The 25,295-nt window shown below is 39.8% G+C and overlaps 1 protein-coding gene across 1 annotated transcript in view; it reads left to right on the forward strand.

Moving 5' to 3' along the window:
* EXOC4 (exocyst complex component 4) overlaps nt 1-25,295 on the forward strand; it is a 755,478-nt gene that overhangs the window by 22,029 nt on the left and 708,154 nt on the right. The window contains exons 2-3 of the mRNA XM_070423919.1: nt 677-866; nt 12,209-12,403. Coding sequence (XP_070280020.1) covers nt 677-866; nt 12,209-12,403 — 385 coding nt within the window. The remainder of the gene's footprint in view (nt 1-676; nt 867-12,208; nt 12,404-25,295) is intronic.

Here is a 25,295-nt window from a genome sequence, read left to right on the forward strand (position 1 = left end):
GTTTGGCATTTGTCTGAGCTTTCCGTCCATGGTTGTAAGATGGCTGAATTATTTGAGTATCTCAGCTTTGTGTCAGAGTATTCAGTGTTGGGAAAAGGGGCCTGCTTCCTTAATCTTACTTGCAAGTAAACTATACCTAGAAGTCCTTAGTCTCAGTGGCCCAACTTGTCACTGGGAAGGGAAATGGAATTACCAGGATACATTCAAACAAATCAAGACCTGCCCAGGGTCTTGCAGAGTTCATGCCGCCTATTATCTGATTACAGTTGGCATGCCAAGGAAAACCTGAACGGAAGGCCCCTTGGATAGGCAACCAGCAAATCCATTTAGACAGGAACATTGGAATTTACTACATAGGTGGTTTCCTATTTTCTTTTAGGAAATTGTTTCATTTCCTAGTTAGTGGGATGAATGGGCTAGCTTATTGACTAATTGGTCTTTTCTTTTTTTCTTCCAATTACAGCTTATATGCAATATTATTTTGTGTTAGTTTCAGGTGAACAACATAAGTGGTTTGACAGTCATATACTTTATACAGTGTTCTCCCAATATTTCCAGTACCCATGTGGCACCATACATGGTTATTACAATGCTATTGACTATATTTCCTATGCTGTACTTTTTTCCTTTTTGCTTTACGTTTGACTCAGCTTGATATATTCTCTGTCTTTATCAGAACGCTGTCTACCAGTGATGATGTTGAAGACAGAGAAAATGAGAAGGGTCGCCTTGAAGAAGCCTATGAGAAATGTGATCGTGACCTGGATGAACTGATTGTGCAGCACTATACAGAATTGACGACAGCTATCCGCACATACCAGAGCATCACAGAGCGCATCACCAACTCCCGAAATAAAATAAAGCAGGTGAGCCTCCTTTCCTCTTGTCTGGTGATTGCAGCACCTTCCCATTTGTCCAGGTGTTATAGCTGGAGGAGAGGAGCTGTGTAGTGGCCCATGGCCTTAACCTTGGGGTTCCTGGGGTTCCAGTGATTCCTAAAGGTGCTTTCAGGAGTTATGAGATGCATATGCTGGAAAGCCAGAGGGTCACAGTGGGCATCTGGGATTTGCTTCTTCCTTCTCCTATGTCAGGGATGGCGAACCTTTTGAGCTCGGCGTGTCAGCATTTTGAAAAACCCTAACTTAACTCTGGTGCCGTGTCACATATAGGAATTTTTTGATATTTGCAACCATAGTAAAACAAAGACTTATATTTTTGATATTTATTTTATATATTTAAATGCCATTTAACAAAGAAAAATCAACCAAAAAAATGAGTTCGCGTGTCACCTCTAACACGCGTGTCAGAGGTTCGCCATCACTGGCTAGGGCCTCGTACTATTTGAGGCTCCCATCACAGAGTATCAAATGTATTTAATGTGCTCATATCACACATTGAGTGTGTGTGTGTGTGTGTGTGTGTGTGTGTGTGTATGTGTTGTAGCGGTTGACTTATTTTTTAAAAAAATTTTACCTTTGAGTATGTCACCTAATTTGAAGTTGGTTGTGATTTCTCTGCAGTCATTGTACATTCTTTGTCATGTTTGTGAAGAAAATCTAACATAAATTATTTAAGCATATAAGAAATATTTATGAATACCAAAATTCTCTAATATAATTCTTAGTAGTGACAAGTATGTATCAATTTCTGTTTTGTAATTTTCTTTTCATATTTTGGAAGTTTTTTTTTTTACTCTTTCTTTCACTCTTTTTCTCCCTTTTGTTTTCCTCCCTTCTCTCTTCCCTCCTTCTGCCCCTTTTCTTCTTTCCTCCACCTCTCCTTCCCCACCTCCTTCCTTTTGTAGTAGGTGCATGAAAAACTCTTGGGGTTCCTGGGTACCATGTCTCTAGTACCTAAGGGATAGAGTGGGGTCATAAGGGGTAATTTTATGTTTGGCTAAGGCATCGGTTTTCAACCTGTGGGTCTCGACCCCTTTGGGGGTCGAATGACCCTTTCACAGGGGTCGCCTAAGACCATCGGAAAACACATATATAATTACATATTGTTTTTGTGGTTAATCACTATGCTTTAATTATGTTCAATTTGTAACAATGAAATTGGGGGTCACCACAACATGAGGAACTGTATTAAAGGGTCGCGGCACTAGGAAGGTTGAGAACCACTGGGCTAAGGAGTAAACTGATAACTAAATGTTGTGTGTTGTCACATTATAGTTATGTGGTTCTTGGTTGTGTATTTTAAGGGTCACTCCTTTAATACCTCTTACTACTACTCATTGATGGATAATCATTTCTACCACGTATTGAGCACTGATTCCTTGCTAGGCATGGTGGTGTATATTCCTATTTGAACAAATCTAGAATTTGAACTTGCGTCTCCCTAACTCTAAGCCCTTGCTGCTGGTTTTCAGACATTTTTAAAATGAGATATTTGCCAGAACTCCAGCATACAAACATTCAGGGAGGTGGTGCTCTCTTTTTAATGTGGGTGTGAAAGGTCTGGAGCTCAGGCTTGGTCAACTCTTCCATAGTTGGTGGCTGCCTCTAAGCACCTCTGTGGGCTGAGGGCTGAGAAAAACCATTTGAAATGTACTGCTCTGTGCCAGTTGATTGAGGTGGGGACTCTCTGGACTCTACCTGCTCAATTGTAGCTGAGCTCACGGCATTCTCACAGGTTTTCTTCCCTGTCTTCTAGACCTTATATCATGCTTTTGTAAGCAGATGCATAAACTATTCTTCTAAGACTGGTGTTTGTATGTTTCAGCCTCTAAGAGTAGAGTTGCCAAATCAGTAAGCCCTTTGAAGCAATATGATGACCTCTTTATATTTTAAAATTAACTGGGTATTTTCGAAAGGAATACTGTAATTCTTGGCCTTTACAAGCGGTGAGATCGTCCTGTGGATTTATCTGTGAAACTAGGTAAAGGTATAGATCAGTTGCTCTAGATTTAAAATAAACTGTAGTCCATTTTGACCCAATAATATCAAATCGGCAACCTTCTGGTACATGGGATGATGCCCAACCAACTGACCCATACCAGCCATCCTCTTTTTTAGGTATGGTGGAGTTTGAGGCAAAAGAAAACCAAGAGAGAAAATGTTGTGTGTATTATATCAGTTGTCAAGAAAAAGAAAGTCACATAATTCTGTGTTATGAATTAGCCTCAATACTGGAAAGAAAGAGCAAGAAAGGGCTAAAGCTCTTTTCAGAAAGTCTTTAATAATTGATAAATGGGAGAAGAAACATGTTGGGAAAAAATGAAAGTGAACTTATTTTCATTTTATAATCTGACAATTTTGTACTGTGAAAGGGCATTTCTTATCACCATGGAAACATTGATGTTTCCTCACCAATGTTTCCCTGTCATTTCTTTTTCATTTAAAGACTTGTCCTTTTTTTAAAAAAAGTCTTTATTGTTGAAAGTATTACATATGTCTCCTTTTCCCCCCACTCACCTCTCCCAGCCCACCATTGACTCCCCCTCTACCCTGCACCTGCTCTCTCCCTCCCCCCAGGCCTTCACTGCACTATTGTCTGTGTCAACCAAATTCTTTAGTTAATCTATTCTGCCCCCGCTCCCTGCCTTGGCTTTGAGATTTGACAGTCTGTCATGTCTGGTTCTGTTTTAGGTCCTAACAGTGGTAAACACCAGTCCCCATCCTCATGGAGCTTACATGCTAATGGGAGGAGATAGGAAAACAAACAAATGATGCTACTTAACAACACTGCCTCTGTATATTAAATGTCTGTTTTGTGCTGGGCATTATCTGGGCTCTGGGGTAGAAGTGAATAAAACAGATAAAAATCTTGTCCTCATGGAGTTTGCATTCTAGTCAGGGGAGAAGACTGTACATTAATAAATAAATAGAATATGGTAAAACATATTAGGAAGTGATGTGCCAAAAAATGGCAAGGGAGGGAGAATAGGGAGCTGCTGTTTTAAAAAGGTTGGTTGGAGAAGGCTTCCATCTGAGCCAGCCCTGAAGGAGGTGAGTCAGGAAAGCGCCACAGGAAGGAGGAGTGGCAGATATAAAAGTTTCCCGGAGGAGGAACATGACTGGAATTTTGGGGAAGAGGTTAGAGGCCAATGGGGCTGGAGAGAGATGAGAGCTGGTGGGAGGGGTGTGGATGGGCCAGGTCATGCATCTCCTTGGTCCCTGTGAAGACCTTGGTTTTAACTTTGGGTATGTTGGGAAACTATTGTAAGGCTTTGAGCATAGCAATGACATGATGTGACTGATATTTTAAAAAGGCCACTAGCTGTTATACTGAGAATAGCTTTGAGTGGGGACCAAGTCAGGTGAAGATGTTCATAGCCATGTCTTGTTAGCATTAAAAGCTTGAGAACACAGACCTGTTTACTTTCCAATTTTGATAATAGTTTCATGTACAGATTTATTTTGTATTGGTAGAATCTGTGTCCTGGAGGATGATATGAGCTGACAGATTTGGACTGTCTTCCCAGATAGTCCAATTTTTTTACATCAGTCAGGTCCTTTTGGAATTTTATTCTAGATTTAAAATATGTGCAAATAGAATACCATGTCTGATGGATCAGGTCAAGAAATGTGTATAATAAACAAAAGTACTTGGGCAATCCTATTACAGTTGAGTATATTGCAAAACTGGTCAAAATGAGAGATTATTGCATTAGAAAACTTCAGGGTCCATAGGTTCTGCCAGTTTCTCATGTATGACAATTGTAGCAGTAGCACCAAAATGGATGAATATGGTAGATACAAGTTGAGGACTCAGACCAGAGAGGTGATGATTGTTGGCATTTGAGTATTTCCTCCTTGGTGTACTAGGTGGAGGAGATGATATTAGATTTCTTTAAAGATACTAAGTAGTTCATCCGGTGCTTATCACAGGAGCAGGTAAGCTGACGGAAAACACAGATGCTTGTCTCTATTGTGACATGTGCACAAACACTTCACATTTCATCCCAGTTTTGGCTGCCTTGTTGCTGTTAGATCAAGCTCTTAACTCATCTTTCTTGTTTGTAATTGGAAATAACTATAGGTGATTATTCAAGTGAAGTTGTTAGGGCTTAATCGTCGAATAATGCAATGTTCATTCGTTGACATTTAACTAAATAATTTTGTGACTTTTATATGAAAGATACCTTGAAAGGTAGAATTAGACTGAGGAATAACTTTAATTAAAGTCACAGTAGAACAACATGGTTTTGGTAGCAATATATTTACAACCCTAATATAAGATGGAAAATCCTAGCTGCTTGTATGAGAAAGGGAAAAAAGCCTAGAAGTGGACATGCTAAGCAGAGGACAACAATGAGATGCTATAGTTTAAGATCTAGGCAGTAATCTGCAGTGCACTGATGCAGTCGCAGGAACTACGAGGAAACATTTCCATTAAGTTGAACAGAATCTGTATTTGTGTATTGTATCCAGACTCTGCAACTGAAGAGCTAAGTATTGCCCTTGGAAAGGTTGAGTGGAGCCTCCCTGAGAATTTAAGACCTTAGAATGGTAGCTGAAAAACCAAGAGAACAAAAGCATGGGAATGAGTTTGAAGGTAATCTTAAAATGCTCTGTAGTTATAGAGGGCTTTTAAAGAGAATAGTGAGCAGTGTTTCTGAAGTTCATTCTTTCCACGTACTTTCCATAGCAGGGGTGGGTACTTTCTATTAGTATAGCAAGGGTGGGGAACTTTTTTTCTGCCACTTGGATATTTATAATATAATTAGCGGGCCATATAAAATGAATGATCAACTTAAAAATTAGCCTGCTATATTTGGTCAAACATTTAATTCACCCTTAATGCCTTGGCAGGGCCACACCAAATGATTTCTTGGGCCTTATATGGCCCATGGGCCTGACGTTCCCACCCCTGTTTTATAGGATTTTGGAGAAAATGGGCTGGACACTTACATCAGGAAAATACCCGTGAAAATACTAATATGTACATTTACTTTTACTATAAAAAAGAGAAGACATCTTGATACTTTTTGCTTTTAAAGTTAAGAATAATTTGTTATATTAATTTTTACTTACCAGCCCTTACATGTGGGGAGCTTTAGGAGATTTCTAGTTTATAGTTTCAGCGAGGTGCTTGCATGTTTGCTGTACTTATTATACACTAGAGGCCCGGTGCACGAAACTCTTGCACTGGTAGGGTCCCTAGGCCTGGCTGACCATCAGGGCCGATCTGTGGGGCGACGGGCGGGGTGATCGGGGGCCGCCTGCTGGCACCCACCTTGGCCAGCCTGGGGCCTGCAGGCTGGGGGCAGCTCCTGTGTTGAGTGTCTGCCCCCTGGTGGTCAGTGTGTGTCCTAGCAACAGATCGTTCAGCTGTTTGGTCGATTTGCATATTAGGCTTTTATTATATAGGATATTATAAAAGGCCAGTGGCTGTAACGACCAAACGACTGGTAACCAGGAGGTGCATTGAGGGTCTCGCGGTGCAGCGGGGGTCTGGGTCCTGCCGGCGTAGTGGGGGTCTGGGTCCCGTTGGCGCGGTGGGTCTGGGTCTCGCACGATTTCATGTGCTGCGCCTCTAGTAGGATAATATGCATATTCAGAAGCATTTCCCTCTTCATTCTTTTTTTTTTTTTTTTTTAAATATATTTTATTGATTTTTTACAGAGAGGAAGGGAGAGGGATAGAGAGTTAGAAACATTGATGAGAGAGAAACGTCGATCAGCTGCCTCCTGCACACTCACTACTGGGTATGTGCCCGCAACCAAGGTACATGCCCTTGACTGGAATCGAACCTGGGACCCTTGAGTCCACAGGCCGACGCTCTGTCCACTGAGCCAAACTGGTTAGGGCTCCCTCTTCATTCTTGATCCAAGTTCAGTGCTTTTCTGATTTAAGGTTTTTAAAAGTGATGGCTTTTCACCACCTCCCCCATGCCTATATCCCTCAGCCTTTCTTACAGATGTCTCTGCCACTCGTCTTACAAATGCTACCACAGTGTTATTCAGAGGCCCAGGTAGTTTTCCTCCTCCCTATCTTTCCCAAGGCAGGTTTGCAAAAATCTCAACTACTCAGCCATCTGTATCGTCTCATACATTGTTCCCAGTAACCTCCTGGGCCCTGTTTTCCTTATTTTCTATTTTTCTAATAGTTTCTAATTAGTGTGACTTGCAGTTCTTGTATATTAAAACTGAAATTCTTGCCATTGCTGAACAGGTGTTGAGGAGCAATTGTGAAGTTACTCAAATTCTCAGGAAGCAAAAGAAACTTGTGTTTGAGGTAGAATTTCTACTTGGGTTTTGAGGTCATGATTTGAACAGCTTGGCTCTTCACGGATTTATCTAAGGAAGAAGCAGAGTAACATACTTTTAAATTTTAATTGTCCTGATAAATAGATTTCAAGTGCTGACACCACATTCATAAAAGTAAAACAGGCATTTGAGATAAATGTATATAATTTGTTACCTTTCTCAAATTTAGATCTTATTCATTTTTGGACATAGCCCTGTTTCTCCCCTTTCTGTTTAAAAAATCATATTTATTGAGCTATAATTTACATACAATGAAGTGCAATATTTTTAGACTACAGTTCAGTGAGTTTTGAAAACTGTACATGCCCTTGAATGTGTACCATCACCCCAGTTCCCTGCTGCCTCTTTGCAGTCAGTCATAGCCTCCCCCACCCCCATCCTGTTTCAAGCAGCTACTGATTTGAAATGATCACTGTAAATTATTCTGGCCTTTTCTAGAAGTTCATACAGTATGTACCCTTTTGCACCCAGCTTCTTTTGCTCAGCATAATGTTTTTGAGATTCATATTTCTTCCCTTTTATTGCTGACTGGTATTGCCCCCATCCCCCAACTTTTAAAATACCATGTCTTCATAACTGTGACTTTGTAATAAAAAAACTTAACCCTCAGGGCAGTTTAGCATTAAAAGTTCTTATAGCTTCTTATGTCTGCAGCTTTGGTTAACTAGCTCAGTTTAGGGAATACTTGTGGTGATGCTCATTTTCCACACAGCCTGATGCCTTCTGAGCCCTCCCCCAGTGCTACCTGCCTTTCATTTTCCCTTCATGCAGTAAGCAACAGTAAGCAGGATGATTACACTGTGTCATCCTAGTGTGAAATGCTGGAAATGGTCTTTTTCCACATAGAAAAGAGTTGGCCAAGATTTATTAACACTCTATAAATTTCTTTTGATCAAGAGCCTAGTTTGGTGTTGTATAATATAAAATTTACTTTTAACTGTTTCCATAGTAACAATTACAGAGGAAAAAGGTGAGATTTATAGAACCAAGGTGATAGGAGTAGAATATCAGAAATCAAATTCTAATAGATTTTCACTAAGATTTTAAAATATAATAGATTTAATAGCTAGTGTTATTAACCCAGAGACCAAGAACTCCAAGAGGATCCGAGAATGGCATTAAAAATCAAATAAAATCAGGAATGCTGATCAAAACCAGCACTGCCCTACTTCATCCTAGCCTAGTCCCAATTCCAACACTGTGGAGGCACTGACTTTTACTCTTAGTTTTTTTCCTTCAGATATTTCTATATTTCTAAGTAAAATGTTTATACTATTTTTCTGTTTTAGATATTACATAACTTCCAGCTGTGGAAGATGAGGACATAGTCCTCCTCCCACTCTTTTCCCCGCCCACCACATCTTCTTTCCTCAACCTCTCTATATAGTTGTATCCTAGTTTTTGGTTAAATAGTGCCTACTCTATTATAACTACATAAATATTTATATCTAGGCAGCATACTATATTTGCTTGTGTAATTTTGTTGTTGTTTTTCTTGGAGTCAGTGATTGAATAATCCTGTTGCTTTCCATTTGCATTGATTCACCCCCAATCCCCTTCCCTGGATCCTGGGTTTCTTCCTTTTTTCTCTTGTATTGATGGAGCACATTCTTCACCAGCTTGGTGAGATAGGTGCATATAAGGTTTATTGTGTGACAACTTGAATCCTGATATGCATTCTGATTCACAGTCATTTGTATGAGTCTTCTTCCCTCTCATCCCCCACCTTTGAATTCTTGTACAAAATTATCTCCTTATCCCTTGTGTTCTTAAATGTCAGAATAATATGCCCTGGCTTGGGTCTTGTTTTTACTTCATTGTTTTGAACACTATGTGTAACTTTTGATCTGAAAACCCATTCTTTTGTTCTTTTATTACTATTGTTTTTAAAATATATTTTTATTGACTTCAGAGAGAAAGGGAGAGTGGGAGAGGGAGAGAGAGATAGAAACATCAGTGATGCGAAAGAATCATTGATCAACTACCTCCTGTTCGCCCCACACTGGGGGTCGAGCCCACAACCCAGGCATGTGCCCTGACTGGGAATCGAACTGTCACTTCCTGGTTCAGCCACTGAGCCACACAGGCTGGGTCTGGACCTTTTATTTTATTGATACTTTTTTCACTTCATTTTTTTCATCTCCACACCCACCAACTCCAGTTTGACAAGTATTAGATTTCTTAGATCAATCCCCTCATTTTCTTTTATCTTCTTTTTACCTATATCTTTTTTTTTAATGTTTTATTCTTTTGATATTTATTCAAGGATATCTTTTCATCTTTGTATTGGATTTTTTCCTATCATATTTTTAATTTTGAAGAGTTATTTTTCATTCTGTTCTTTGATATAATATCTTCTCTTGTTTTTCCTAAGAATCCTATATAATAAAAGGCTAATATGCAAATTGACCCTAACAGCAGAACGACTGGGAATGACTGGTCACACTGACCACTGGGGGGCAGACACTCAATACAGGAGCTGCCCCCTGGTGGTCAGTGTGCTCCCCCAGGGGGAGCTCTGCTCAGCCACAAGCCAGGCTGACGGCTGCCAGTACAGCAGTGGTGGTGGTGGGAGCCTCTCCTGCCTCCTCAGCAGCGCTAAGGATGTCCAACTGCAGCTTAGGCCTGCTCCCCACTGGCAAGTGGACATCCCCCAAGGGCTCCCGGGCTGCCAGAGGGATGTCTGACTGCCAGCTTAGGCCCAATCCCCCCGGGCAGTGGGCCTAAGCCAGCAGGTGGACATCCCCTGAGGGGTCCCAGACTGCGAGAGGGCACAGGCCGGGCTGAGGGACCCCCCCGAGTGCACAAATTTTTGTGCACCGGGCCTCTAGTATTAATTATAATTTTTAAAAAACTGTTTCCTGAATAGTTTGTTCCCCTATTCCCTCCAATACTTTTTTCTTTTTATTTGTTTTGATTCCCATCTTTCCCACGTTGTAGGCTTTCCTTGACTGTCTGGTGATCCTTGGCTAACTATTTATATGTAAGAGGGAGGCATGATGAAGCTCAGAGCATGTTATGAGGCATATTGAGTGACGCTTGGGCAGTTTCTTTGGTGAAACTCAAATGTCACTACCTAAAGGTCTTTTCACTGGTTACATTTGCCAGGGAAAAGTCGTAAGTTCCCTGTGTTGGAGCTAAAAGTCAAGCTGAGTGTTACTGGAGGCAACCTTGGAAGGAGGCTGAGGATCCACAAGGGGCCAAGGGTCTTACTGTTGCCTAGATCCACTTTGACTGGATCCTCCTGTTTTCTACCCAGTGCATTTCCATCTAGCATTTCCTGGCCCATCTCCTTTCTTGCTCAGCTCCTTCAGATCATAAACCTCCTACTTGGCTACTGTGGGGGGAGGGAATTACCTGTCTGTGTGGTTTGATTAGGGTCTAGGGCTCACAATTGTCCTTATAGAAAGTTCTAACCCTGCATTCCTGCCTTCAGTATTTTTGGTGCCTCCTTCTCAGGGTTAGCAAACCCCACTCCAGGTTAAGATTTTTCAGATTTCTCTGCTAATTAATTACCAACCATCCATTGTCTTGCTACCTTCAAAGTTTTCTGCCATCTCTTATTTGCTTTTCCTTCCTTTCTGTTGTTTTTTTCTTGGTCTTTATGCTTAAGAATCCCACTTTTGTGGGATTGCAGGAAGGAGTACAGGTAATTAGGACCATCTTCAACAGATTTTCAAACCGGTCTCTGACCCCGCTAGAAGCTAATAATCATTCCATTATACTTTTTAAGAGAGTACAAAAATCTTTTTACTCAGGGCTTTTTTTACATTGGAGAGTTTCATAAAAGTATGACTTAGGTATTATCCAAAAGTTATAGGAAAAGATGAGATGCTTTCTCAAGAAATCTTCTAATGTTAGCATTCTGTCTTCATATTTTCCATCTTTCTTGGGAAAATGTTGAAATTTAGCGTTGTAATTACCAGAAGCATAGCATCGTTATGTGCAACACCATACCAAGTCTTGTAGAAGAAGACAAATTTTCAATTTTCAAAAACACTGTAGATGTTCTAGGGTGATGGAAAGGACCTGAATATTGATGAGCTAGATTATACAGCTGTATCCGTTTGCTAAAACTCATCAAATGATACACTGGAGATGTATTCACACATAAATTTCACCTCAAACAAAAACCAAAAACAAATATTAAATTCTAATTTAAATAAAAACACGTGTAAGGAATGTCAAAAGTATATGAAAGTAGTTCTGTGAATTGTGAAAAGTCATTTTTCATTAGAGTAGAAAATGAGAAAGCACCCATCAAGTATGTACACGTGACTGCCCGGCCTGCTCCTCTTCGCCGCCTCCTGTTGGTCAGGCCGTGCCTGTGCTGGCCACTAACTGTGCAGATCTACAAGAATGCCAGCCATTGTGTTATTTAATATTTAAAAATCAAAATGCATGGTAAAAAAAAAAAAATCCTAGGTATGTCCCAATTCCTTTTCCTTGGAGATTATCTTGGGATGTGTCTACTCTTTTTTTGGAAACTGGTCTTCTCTTCATTTTAGTCAGTTCAGATGAATGCCCAATTTCTTGGTTGTAAACTTTAGCTGAAGTTCTTGGTCTGGAAGGATGGACCAAGTGACCTATCAGCTGAATAGAAGGGATGCAAGAAAGAATGGGGATGAAAGAATAGTGCAGATTCTCATATCAGTCATTCCCTTTTGGATATATTAGCATCAGTATGGTACTTCCTATTTTCAGAGTGCTTTATATCCTAAGTAGTTTTTTTTTTTCCAGATGCATTCAAAGGTAGGTTAGGAGTAATTTTGTCATTTTACAGGAGAGAAAATACAGACACAGAGAGGTGGAGATGTACCCAAGTGATTCAGTGTCAGAAACAGAATTAAAAATTTTCAAGCAGAGCGGTCAAGGGGAGTAAGTGAGTGTGTGAGTGAGGAATTGATACTTATAGTAACAAAGAAGAACACTACAGATATGGGTTTAGACTGGCAAGACTTTGGATTGACCCAAGGTTGAATCTTTTAATTGTAGGTCAAAGAAAATCTGCTTTCATGCAAGATGCTGCTGCACTGCAAACGGGATGAGCTTCGCAAACTGTGGATTGAAGGAATTGAACATAAGCATGTCTTGAACCTGCTGGATGAAATTGAGAATATCAAGCAAGTGCCTCAGAAGCTGGAACAGTGCATGGCCAGCAAGCACTATCTCAGTGCCACCGACATGCTGGTAAGAGAAGCCCGAGCTAATGGCCATTTCTGCTAAGATAGCAAAGAACTCCCTTTTGTTCTCTCTGAATTCTGTGATTCACATAGTACATTACCAACTGCTCTCTTGGGGTTCACGGTTCTTTGTAGGTAAAGCCTGGCTGGTTCTCTTCCTAATTCCAGTGTTTGAAATGGTAGACGATTATTATTTATGTACTACTGTCTGCCTTTGGAACAGTAGTAAGAAATCAGTACTTTAATCATGTTGGAATAGTAATGAGAGGTGTTTTAGCTTCAGAGGGAGATAGTTAACGAATCATATTTTAAAGAATGAAATATGCATGAAAGAGAACTTAAAGGAGATTTATATACTAGATGTTCCACAAAATCTTTGAAGGAATTTTTACTTTAGGGCTTTGTTTTTTCTCTAAATTGATAAGAAAGAAAATAATTTTGGAAGTGCCTTTGTCAAGCAAGAGTAGTCCACAGCCTAAACTTTAGCCTCTATCTTAGCCCATTCTGCCACATTTTGAATATATATATATATATATTTATTTCAGAGAGGAAGGGAGAGGAAGAGAGAGAGAAATGTCAATGATGAGAGAGAATCATTGATCAGCTGCCTCCTGCATGCCTCCTACTGGGGATTGAGCCTGCAACCTAGGCATGTGTCCTGATTGGGAATTGAACTGTGATCTCCTGGTTCATAGGTCAACACTCAACCATTGAGCCACACCAGCCGGGCTAGATGGACTATATTTGGATTTTCTTTTCCACAGTAGGTGAAAGTCCCTTACCTTTGTTTTACCAAATTAGATTGGCTATGATACTGGAAAAATCATTTGAGAGGAATTCGTGGGAGAAACAGGTTAAATCCTCTAAGTGGTTCTAATTCATTCAGACTGTCAAGAAGAATTTTGCTGTAAGTCCTTCATAAGAAGCTTTTTAGGAAATTTTGTAACCTAGAGGTGAGATGTGCCATTATATTCTCTTCTGAAACCTGCTTATGTGATAGACATGAATAGTCAATTGCCACTGGGGAAGGAGGTTAGTAATGGTCTGCTCTTGGGAGTGCCAAAAAAATTGGCTGTTTTCAGTATCTTGTTTATAGTGACATCTTTCTTAATAATGACTGTAGGGTGACTGACAAAAAAAAAAGTCACCTTTCAGCTTTACTTTTGGTTAATGGATTAGAATGTGTATATGTGCTAAATGATTAAGATTCAGCAATCAGAATAGATAAGCCTATAGAATACTAGAGGCCCGGTGCACAAAAGTTTGTGCACTCGGGGGGGGAAGAGGGGGTCCCTCAGCCCGGCCTGTGCCCTCTCGCAGTCTGGGACCCCTCGGGAGATAATGACCTGCTGGCTTAGGCCTGCTCCTGAGTGGCAGAGGGCAAGCCCAATCCCTAGGTGCAGCCCCTGGTCGGGCTCAGAGCAGGGCTGATTGGGGAGTTGGGGCACCGCCTCCTGTCATGCACAGAGCAGGGCAGATTGGGAGGTTGCGATGCCACCCTCAGTCACGCTCAGGGTAGGGCTGATTGGGGGGTTGGGGCACCGCCCCCTGTCACACTCAAGGCAGGTTCAATGGGGAGGTTGCGGCGCCACCCCCTGTGATGCACAGAGCAGGGCCAATCAGGGGGTTGGGGCGCTGCCCCCTGTCACTCACAGAGCAGGGCCCATCAGGGGGTTGGGGCACTGTCCCCTGTCACTGACAGAGCAGGGCCAATCAGGGGGTTGGGGCACTGCCCCCCCCCCTCATCACGCACAGAGCAGGGCCCATCAGGGGGTTGGGGAGCTCCCCCCTGTCACGCACAGAGCAGGGCCCATCAGGGGGTTGGGGAGCTCCCCCCTGTCACGCACAGAGTAGGGCCGATAGGGGAGTTAGGGCACCGCCCCCTGTCACCCACAGAGCAGGGCCAGTCAGGGGGTTGGGGCGCCCCCACTGTCACACTCAGGGCAGGGCCGATGGGGAGGTTATGGCTCTACCCCGTCACACACAGAGCAGGGCCCGTGGGGGGGGGGGGGGTTGGGGCACCACCCCCTGTCACACACAGAGCAGGGCCGATCAGGGGGTTGGGATGCCACACCCTGTCACACACAGAGCCGCAGGGCGATCAGGGGGTTTGGGCGCTGCCCCCTGTCATGCTGATCTGGTGCCAGGAGGCCTCGTGGCTCCGCTGATCCCTGTGCTGGGAGGCATATTACCCTTTTACTATATAGGATAGAGGCCTGGGGGCTGGCTGGTTTGCCCTGAAGGGTGTCCTGGATCAGGGTGGGGGTCCCCACTGGGGTGCCTGGCCAGTCTGGGTGAGGGGCTGAGGACTGCTTTCAGGCTAGGGGTTTTGACTGAAGCTCCCAACCACTCCTTTTTTTCTTTTTTTTTTTTCTTCTGGGCCAGCTTTAGCTCTGGCTCTAGCTCTGAGGCTTCCGCTGCTGGTTTGTTTGCCGTTCTATAATCGAAACAATGTATAACTCCAGCTCTGAGATCCCGGCCTATATTTGTTAGAATGTTTCAAACTGCCAGCTCAGAGTCCGGCAAGTCAGGCGGGGAAGTTGGAATCTGCAGTCACTGGAGCAAGCAAACCTCACGTTCGCTTCCAGCTGCCTGGCTGCCGGCCGCCATCTTGGCTGACAGTTAATTTGCATAAGGATACGCTGATTAGCCAATCGGAAGGGTAGCGGTCGTACGCCAATTACCATTTTTCTCTTTTATTAGTGTAGATATTTAGTATATACACATGTATTTGAATCATGATTCTTTGTAGTGGACCTGCTTTTAAATAAGTGCCATATATTAAAAATAGGTAGAATTTATTTCTGTGTTAATTATGTTCTTTTTGGATTTTAGATTTTTATTTTATGGTTTTATTACTTAAGGGCTAATTTATTTACTAAAGAGCTAATCAATGATGAATAGTGGGTTTTTTGTGTATTTTTTACTTATTTTCTTAAGAATTTCATTAAATACATCTTTAAATTCTTGGTTGCAAGTTACAGAAATCCAATTAGGTAAAAGAATTGCTTGACTCATGTAACCAATCTGTAAGGACAGGCGTACATGTGGAATACCACCTCTGTGTTCTTTAGCATGTCATCTTCATTGTTTTATTGGAGATGTTTCTTCCACTGTGGGTGGGATTTGGGTGTTTGCGGAAAAGGAGGAGTGTAGGCTATAGCCTACATCTCTTCAGGTATGAAGAGGAAAATAATTTTTGTTCCTAATTAAAAAAATACAGGGGTAGGCCAAGGCCAAGTGGCTCAGCTGGTTGGACATAGTCCCATGCACCAAAAGGTTGCTGGTTCGATTCCCAGTCAGGGCACATGCCCAGGTTACCAGCTCGATCCCCAGTAAGGGTTGTGCAGTGTGCAGGAGGCGGCTGATGTTCTGCTCTCACATGGATGTTTCTCTTTCTCTTTCTTCCTTCCATATATATATATATATATATATGTATCTATTTGTATATTTACGTATCTAAAACTATGTGGTTGGTGGGTGGGAAGGAAGAACAGTCACCTTCAGAAAAGGGTGAGTGTATGAGATACACTTCTTAGAAGTTCCTTTTTGCTATTTGTAATTTTTTATATATTCTGGATACTAATCCTTTATCTGTTGAGTGGATTATAAATGTCTTCTATCAGTTGGTGGTGTATCTTTTTTACTGGGTTTAAGGTGTCTTTTGTTACAAAGAAGTTATAAAATTTAATGAAATAAAATTTCTCATTTTCTGTTACGTGATTTTTATTTTAAGAATTTTTTTTTTCTGCCCTAACTGGTTTGGCTCAGTGGATAGAGCGTTGGACTGCAGACTCAAGGGTCCCAGGTTAGATTCCGGTCAAGGTCATGTACCTTGGTTGCGGGCATATCCCCAGTAGGGGGTGTGCAGGAGGCAGCTGATCGATGTTTCTCTCTCATCGATGTTTCTAACTCTATATCCCTCTCCCTTCCTCTCTGTAAAAAAATCAATAAAATATATTTTAAAAAAAGAATTTTTTTTTCTATCTCAGTGTCATAAAGAGAATCTCCTATGTGTTCTTCTTAAATCCATTTAGAATGTATTTTCATATGTGGTATGAACTGAGGATCTAATTTTAACTTCTATATAAATAGCCACTTGGCCCAGACCATTTGGTGAATTCATTTTTTACTGATTTAATGCCATCTTGGTCACACATATGCCTGGCTGGTTATGAGCTCTTTATTTTGTTCAGTTGGTCTCATCTGTGTCTACATGAAACCATGCTGTTTTAATTACTATAATTTTATAATATATCTTGGTAGCAGGTGAAGATGCTACTTCACCTTGCTGTTCAGAATAGTCTGCTATTTTTGGCCCTTTACTCTTCTAGATGAATTTTAGTATCAGCTTGTTAAGTTCCACAAAAAGTGTGATGGGATTTTGATTAAATGTAAGAGAATTTCATCTTTGTAAAACAAATCTTTTTATTTTTAAAAAAAAAATATATTTTATTGATTTTTTACAGAGAGGAAGGGAGAGAGATAGAGAGTTAGAAACATCGATCAGCTGCCTCCTGCACATCTCCCACTGGGGATGTGCCCACAACCCAGGTACATGCCCTTGACCGGAATCGAACCCGGGACCCCTCAGTCCGCAGGCCGACGCTCTATCCACTGAGCCAAACCGGTTTCGGCTGTAAAACAAATCTTTCAATGAACAGGACATATCTCACATTTATTGAAGTCTTTATTTGTGTTCTTTGTAATAATGCTTAGTAATGTATTCCTTAGAGATACTGTATTACATACATAATTTTTATTTTTGAGTATTATATTTTTGTTTGTTAAAACAATGGCTATTAACTACAATTTCTAGTTATTTGTTGCTAGTATATAGGGATGCTGTAGATTTTTTCTTTTTTAATTGATTATACATTTCCCTGAAACTAATCCCAATTCTGTCTGCCTGGAAAATGATGAGCTAGTCTTTAAAACCTGGCTTAAATTTTATCATCTCTGACTATGCCAGGTAATTAGATACTTTTCTTTAAAAAATTATGTATTTTTATTGTGGTAAGAATACTTAACATGAGTAGATGCTATACTTTGTTTTCATAAGCTGTATGTATTTCTTTGTAATATAATTACTTTTGTTTATATTGTAGATCATTGAGGGCAGGGGCTGTATCTTATCTATTTTTGTCTGCCCTGTACTTACCATAGTCATATAGTCATAGTTCACAGGTCATTAGTCAAATGGTGAAAGTGTTTCATATCACTAAATAGAAAGAGGCATTTTACTCTCTCTCTAGGACTCTGATCTGATTTTCTTCTCCCATTTTTTTGTTTGTTTGCTTGCTTTTTAATGGTTTTGTAGTTTCTAATCTTTTCTTTTTACAACAAAATAATAATTATAATAGCTAATATATATTGAATACTCACCATGTGCCGGTACCATTTTAAGTATGTTACATTTGGTAATACATTTAATTTTCCCAACAGCCCTAGGGGAGGTAGGTTTCCAGTACCATCCCCATTTTCCAGATGAGGTAATTGCCTTGCCTGATCTGGGGCGTTGGCATATCCTCATATACAGTGAAGATTTCGTGGAGGTAAGATTTAAAGTGCTTAAGAGGTTGGAAATATTCTTCAATTTGGCCTTTTGTTTATAAGACTGAACAGTAAGGTCTGTAATTGCTCTTTCAGTGGCCTTCATATGAAAAAATAATCACATTTCCTTTCCCAATGGTTATGTGGTAGTAGAAGTAAAATCTACTTAAGGCATCTGAGGAAAGTGAAGACACAATAATGTCGTCTTTCAAAACCCTCTGATTTCCTTGGATTCATTTAACAAAAGGTTTTGCATTTTTATTTTGAGGCAGGTGCAGTTGCCCAGTAATTTAATCCCTAGTCAGGTTATAAATCCAGAGTAACTACATCAGTGGTGACCCTGGCTCTTGTCGGCTCCTGCAGTTCCCACTTCAGCATTAGACTGGTCTGATGGCTCTAGACTTGGCTTCTAGATGGGATATTTAGTTCTTCCTTTGATACGATAACCGGAGTATTGCATAAAATAATTAAATTGTCATGGCTGGCAATGTCTGCAAATAGACATGGCCTTTTGTTTTCTTCTTCAAGGTAAGCAGCTGCTGTTAGCTTACAAAAAGCTAAAAGTGATCCAACAAGAAGCTTGCATCCATCACATGGAAATCAGAGACTTGATTTATAGTGTAGCCTGTAGCTTTGTGATATGTACGGTTTAAATTAGACCTTTGCAGTCATTGTGCTGGGTTGATGCAAGCACATTAATGACATAATTTCTGGTTGCTGCATCACATTTCTGCAGTCTGTTCTTTGTATTCCACTCACATTAATTGAAGTAATTTTGCCAGTGAAGCGTGTTTCAAACCTCTGCATTTAAATTGAAATTTTAATTCCCTTATTGTCTTGGAAAGACGGCTGAAGATGCTTGTTACAGGTTTCATTATCACTCAAAACACTCCAGCTGCTGGTTCTAATGTACAATGACTGATTAATTCTGGGAAGAATTATTAATGTAAGAATAGCAGCGGCTTCCCCATGGCATGAGCTAACCAGGAAGGTATTTCATGATAGTTAATATTTTTATGAACTTTTTTTTTTTTTTTAAATATATTTTATTGATTTTTACAGAGAGGAAGGGAGAGAGATAGAGAGTTAGAAACACCGATGAGAGAGAAACATCGATCAGCTGCCTCCTGCACACCCCCTACTGGGGATGTGCCCGCAACCCAGGTACATGCCCTTGACCGGAATCGAACCTGGGACCTTCCAGTCCGCAGGTCGACGCTCTATCCACTGAGCCAAACCGGTTTTGGCATATGAACTTTTTTTTAAGGGAAATTTGTGTAGGAGTCTGCATCAGAACTGAAATTGCACAGATGAGCTTTGAAAATCACTTACACAAGTTCTGATTTATCAACCCATAGAAGTCAGTTCAATGATTTCATTCAATCAGTGGGAGCCAAGACAGTGCGAGAAGGTTTGAGGCACTTTAGCTGACAGTCACAAGCTTGTGACTAAAATAAATTTTTTCATTTCTAAGTCTTCCAGGGAGTGGAGAGATTTTGAATGTCTCTTAATCATTTTGCCTTTTTATTATTTACATACCTTTTAAAAAAGAATCCATAGCTGTATAGTCAGATAAGAATTATTCTGATAATTATAATAATAACTTGTATTTATATAGTTGCCTTCTTCCCAGGGGATCCCAGAGTGCTTTGCTGCGAGAAGAGTACAGTGGAATTATTTTACTTACATTGTGAAAATGTGGCCATATCAGGGGGATAAAGAGAGTAAGACAGCTATTTAATTGCATTGTTTTTTAAGTCCCTATAATGCAATTAATATATTTGTAATATATTTACCTTACCTTTGCAATTGTTGGACAACATTCAAGGTTGTAAATGTCAGTAGGGGCTTAGTGTGGGTCAGATGGACTGTTTTGGAATCCAGCTTTGCCGTTTACCAGCTTGATGATTTAGAGCTAATTTTTTAACTTGATTTTGTTGAAAGTTGGAGTTGCCAATAATGCATACCCCCAAGGGTGGTTGAAGGGATTATGAGATATTAAGCTATACATGTAAAGTAGTCACAGTATACACTGTAAGTGCTTAGAAATGTTATTTATAATTAATTGATTATTTTTACTGATACTGTAAGACAGGTGATGGTTCCCATGTTATAATCTTAAAAACTGTTCTAAGGTGGACTTGTTTTTGAGCTGATAAAAGAGTTGAAGTAGGACTGGCAAGGTAACATTTTTTATTCCTTTTCTTTTTGCCTAACACGGACATCTATCTGAATGAAAGACTGTTCCACATTTTATACACTCAAAGGAATTATTGCAGGCAGATAGATAGAATTTTTCTCAGAAAGTAAGTCTTGTCTGCTCTAACATGTGCACTAATGGATGAGCAAGACCCCAGAGTACTATGACTTATTTTTGGGATTTGAATGGACAAATTTCAGATTCTGTGTCATCACTTACCTGTTCAGCCTATATCAAGTATATGTTCATAGGGTATCCATTGACTGTTGATTATAAGCAATGTCATTTGTTGGTAAACTATCTAAGATCAGTTTGTTGCAAAATCTGTAAGTATTAAATGTGTTATTTTGCCAAGGGTCGTAATTAGAAATAAGGCCATTCACTGTTGGAGGGTGCTCATCTAAAATGTTGATTTTTAGCCCTGGCCAGTGTGACTCAGTGGTTAAAGTGTCGGCATGTGGATCAAAGGTTCTCAAATTTGATTCCTAGTCAAGAGCATGTACCTGGGTTGCATGTTCAATCCCTGGTCTCAGTCAGGGCATGTTCAGGAGGCAACCAATTGATGTGTGTCTCTCATCAGTGTTCTCTCTCTTTCTCTCCCCTTCTTCCCTCCCTTCCACTCTCTCTCTCCCTCCAAAAAAAAATAAAAATAAAAAAAATAAAAGGAAAGAATATCCTTGGTTGAGGATTAACAACAATAACAACAACAAATGGATTTTAGTGTTAGAGTAGTTGGTAAGCTGTTCTTTTCTGTCATTGCTTCAATAGCAGGAATAGTAGACCAATGAGGTTGCTTCTATTGGTGCCAGTTAAGCTTTCTCATTAGCAAATAGACTAATTCTTTTCTCATATTAAGGTTGGGAAGGGGTGATCATCACTATCAAATGCTTAATGTACAAATAAGAAAAAAAGGGCCAAAAGGCCCATCCCTTTCATCTGACTTGCAAGTTTCTGAGATCTCATAGGATTGTTTTTTTCTTATCATGACTCTGGAAATGGTATTGAGAGGAAAGCTCTATGAAGATCAGGACCTGGAACATTTTAGTGAACTTATTGAACTTATCTTGAAAATGGTTCAGTGACTCTGCAAAAATGTTTCAATATTCCATATAGATTTCTGCACAACATGATAAAAAATGTATCAGTGATCAATAGTGAAATAGTTACTCTTAAAGTCCATCTGTTCTAGTGTTGAATATTGACTTGAGAGACTGGCCAGTGTTCTGTACTAATAACTTATCAGAAAAGAACCTGGCACATATTTTGATAGGCAAATGAATGTGATGATGTTGTTGTTGATCACTAGTATATCTGTGAAAGTGGACTTAACCTTGAAGGAGCTTACACACTGGTTGGAAGAGACAGATGATGAATAAATAGTGTCTTTTATGTCCTTAAAAAGCAAGAAGGGGGGGCCAGGAATACTGGGGGTGGGAGTATGATAGGGTGGTTAACTGTAGCTGCTTCTAGCTGCATTTGGGACCCCCTTATTCCCTCAAACACCTACATCTGATCTTCTTTTCAAAAAGATTTAGGAAAAGCTGAAAATAAAGTTATTAAACAAGTAACCTTGGTTTTGCGTCCACAATTAAGTACACTTAGTATGGCTACTTTATTTTTCTCCTAGAGTGTCAAAGTGCAGGACTTGGTAGCAACTGCTTTTCTTGCTGCTCAGTGCCCTTTTTATTTAGATTTGTTTTGGAAGGCTGGGATTTTGAAAAGCCCTGATGTTTGATAGGCACTGGTTATCGTATTAACTTTCCTCCCCTTTTAGTGTGCTCTTCTGTCTGTCTATTTTATTTTAAATAAGTAGAAGTTTTATTTTATTGTACTAAACCTCATAAGTTTAGAAATTTGAAATTGGCTAGCTTGGCTGTAGAGCAGTGTTTCTCAAACTCTGCCCGTTAGGGAATCCTTCAATTCATGGGGTTGTAAAGTACAACTTAGGAAATATAGTCAGTAATATTATAGTAATTATGCAAGGTGTCAGATGGTACTAGAATTACTGGAGTGATCAGTTTGTAAGTTTTATAAATGTCTAATCACTGTGTTGTGCACCTGAAACGAATATAATACTGTATGTCAAGTGTAATTGAAAAATATAATAAAATTAAAATTGAAAAAAAAAGTTGAAATCCAGGTCACAGCCTAGATTGATTACATTGAGATCTCAGGTGGTGGGACACTAGCTTCAGTAATTTTTGACATTGTCCAGGTGATTCCAATGTGTAGACAAATTTGGAACCATTGCTGTAGGGTCTAGCTTATGCTGTGCAATAAAGCAAAAGTAATTGCCCTTGGCTCTGTTTAATACCAGCCTAGAGTCATTAGAAACCAAATATTTGCATAAGAGAGACATGACTTTGAGGTGGGCACATGTGTACAAACGTGCACATAAGTAGTTTGATGCTGCGTTGTTGCGATCCTCTATTGCAGTTTTTGGATAGAGCTGAGTGTCTGACTCTTATTCTGATTTTCTAGTGTGATTATTTGGTTAATACGAGTTCTATGTAATGGTTTAAGGTAGATGCTCTCCAGGCTCAGGCTGACTTGGAACTCTTCACAGCTGTCATTGTGTTGCTCTGATTCCTGCATCTTTACTGTGGGTTCTTATCTGACTTATTGCCAGGATTTAATGGACTGAAATTGGGGCACAAATTTACTTATTGACAGGCGGTGGCTAGGTACAGTGTGGGATAGTGCAAAGAAAATTGATTAAAAGCCAGACCTTCTTAACTCCAGTCCTGACCCAACAATTTGCCCGTTCTGTGAGCTTAGACAAAGAAATCATTTTCTCTCCCTGGTTTTTATTATCTTCTTCTATGGTTATACAAATACCCTGTCATATTATAGAATGGTTGTGAGCATAAAAATGAAATTTTATACAGGTAAAGTGCTTTATAAAAATAGAAGGCAATATGAAATTAAAAATGCTGTAGCCAGGATTGTCATCATCACTGTCACACAGTGCTAGGTAAAAAGAAAAAGCAGTAGTCTGGGGCTTGTTTACATTGGGTAGCATTTCTGGCCTACTGTTACCATCACTACTGCATACATGTTTTAATCAGCTTGACTCTGTGTGTGTGTATGTACATGTTTACACACGAGTCTGTGGGAGGAATAATCTAAGTCAAGAATAATTCACAGGTCCTTTGCTGACATCCTCCATCATATTCAGGTTTCAGCCTCACAGATGGAGTTGCTTGAATAGGTTTTTGATTGGTCAGTCTGTGGCCTGGGGACCCTAGACATGTGTAAATTGCAGCAGATGATAATGCGTGTTGTTGATGGGAGCCCTCCATCTCAACTTGATGATGGTCTGAGAATGCTGATAAGTAGCCTTTGCTTGTCCTGACAAGATAGGAGGAGCTTGTTAAAGAAGTCTGTAATCTCTGAGATCCACCCCAGTACTGATTACTTGTGGTTGCCTTGCTCTTAAAAAAAAAAAAAAAAAAAAAAAAGCCATATTCTTCTCACATTCTTTTGAGGGATTTTAATAGTTCATGTTAGTAAAGAGCTGTATAAGTGCTGAGCAGTTCTAATGGGTTTGGGACTCTTGCAGAGTGTGGTGAGTTGTCTTGATTTGAGTGTGAGCCTGAAGTGATTCTCAGAGACCTCCTTTGCCAACTCTTAAGAGGACAGTTGTTTGTAACTTTTTCTTGTCCCAGAATAACACGATGACAAGTGTAAGTGACTTTGGGACACTTGGTAAATGAGAATAACTTTCCCAGTGGTCTCTTCTCTTGTATTTCGGAGTAGAAATCCAGGTTCTAGTGCTCTTTATGGGGCTCTGAAGGGGAACTGGGAATTGGAAGAATCATAAGATTAGCACTAAAGAAGGATTTCTTTTTATGAGCTTTTCCATAAGCAATTACAATTCTTATCTTTCTCATAAGGTGTTGAGTGTAGTTTAATTTCATCAGGAAAGTAATTGTGAACAGATCTCTTATAAATCCATTTGGAACAAAAGAGGCTCTTTTGTTATATATTTGGTGATGGGCGTATGTTCCAAATGTATTGACAAATTTTAAAAATGCATATTTAAAAATAACAGTATTTTCACAAAAAAACTTTGGTGTGGAAAATGATTGGAAGGAATCACTTAATTTTATAATATAATTTTATCTGATTATTAAGAATATGGACCATGTTTACCTTTGTGATTTTCTGTGTTTTTTAAGATTGAGCATGTATTACTTTTGTAATTTGGAAGAAAAATAAAGGTTAAGAAAAAAAAGTACATTTCTGGCCTCACGTTTTTTTGTTTGTTTGTTTTTAAATCTGTAAAATTGTGGAGGGCCTGAGTCTTGACGACCTTTAAAGGTCCCTGACAATAGAACATTCTTACATTTTATTTCTCAGATATTGTCATTCTGTGAGGCTTGGGCTAATGGATCTTAGAAGACCTGGCTTCCCTTTTCTAGACTTTGTGTTAATAAAATATAAAATATAAAATATGGGGATTACTTGTGGTAGAATGCCCTGATATATAAGAAAAAAATGAAACAAGACAAAAGCAAAAATAAGGGGGAATCCAAAGAAAGCGTAAGAATAGCTTAATAAGGTGATGTGTTTTTAGAACAAATCTGTGTTTCACAGCAGTAATAGGATAGATGTTTCATGAAGCTAGATGTCATATTTGATCTCTTTTGAGTTTTGTTTTCTAAGATAGATTTGAAGATATTTTAAAAAAGAAATTCACAAGTAAAAGGCCTTTTTTTGACAGCACTTTATCTTGCAGCCCCCCTCCCTTCATTCACTTATCAATAACTTCATCTCATTTGCTTTATCCTGGAAATTCCATTATCTCCCAGGCAGTCTATTGCATTAAGCCTTTAGTACCTAATATCGCCTCATTTACATTGACACATGCTTGACCTCAGCCCTTCTCCTCTCTTTGTTAATGCACCAACAAGCACTGATGTCTCTCTGGAGCATTATCATTTGGCTGTTAGCTCAACTAATAACAACCCTTCATTTGAGCTGATGAAGGTTTATTAAATAAAAACATGCAATCGCCCTGGCGGTAAAGTAATGAAAGGAGAATGGAGGTAGACGGCATCCTGTTTTAATGGTGAGAGCATGCTGAGTCTGCATTATAGGTATTTGGTTTCCTTAGGGGAAAGGGGCACCTGAATGGGTTGGA

The sequence above is a fragment of the Myotis yumanensis genome, unplaced genomic scaffold, assembly GCF_028538775.1.
Source record: "Myotis yumanensis isolate MYYU_CA2020_CCGP unplaced genomic scaffold, mMyoYum1.0.hap1 SCAF_9, whole genome shotgun sequence".
Lineage (NCBI taxonomy): Eukaryota > Metazoa > Chordata > Mammalia > Chiroptera > Vespertilionidae > Myotis > Myotis yumanensis.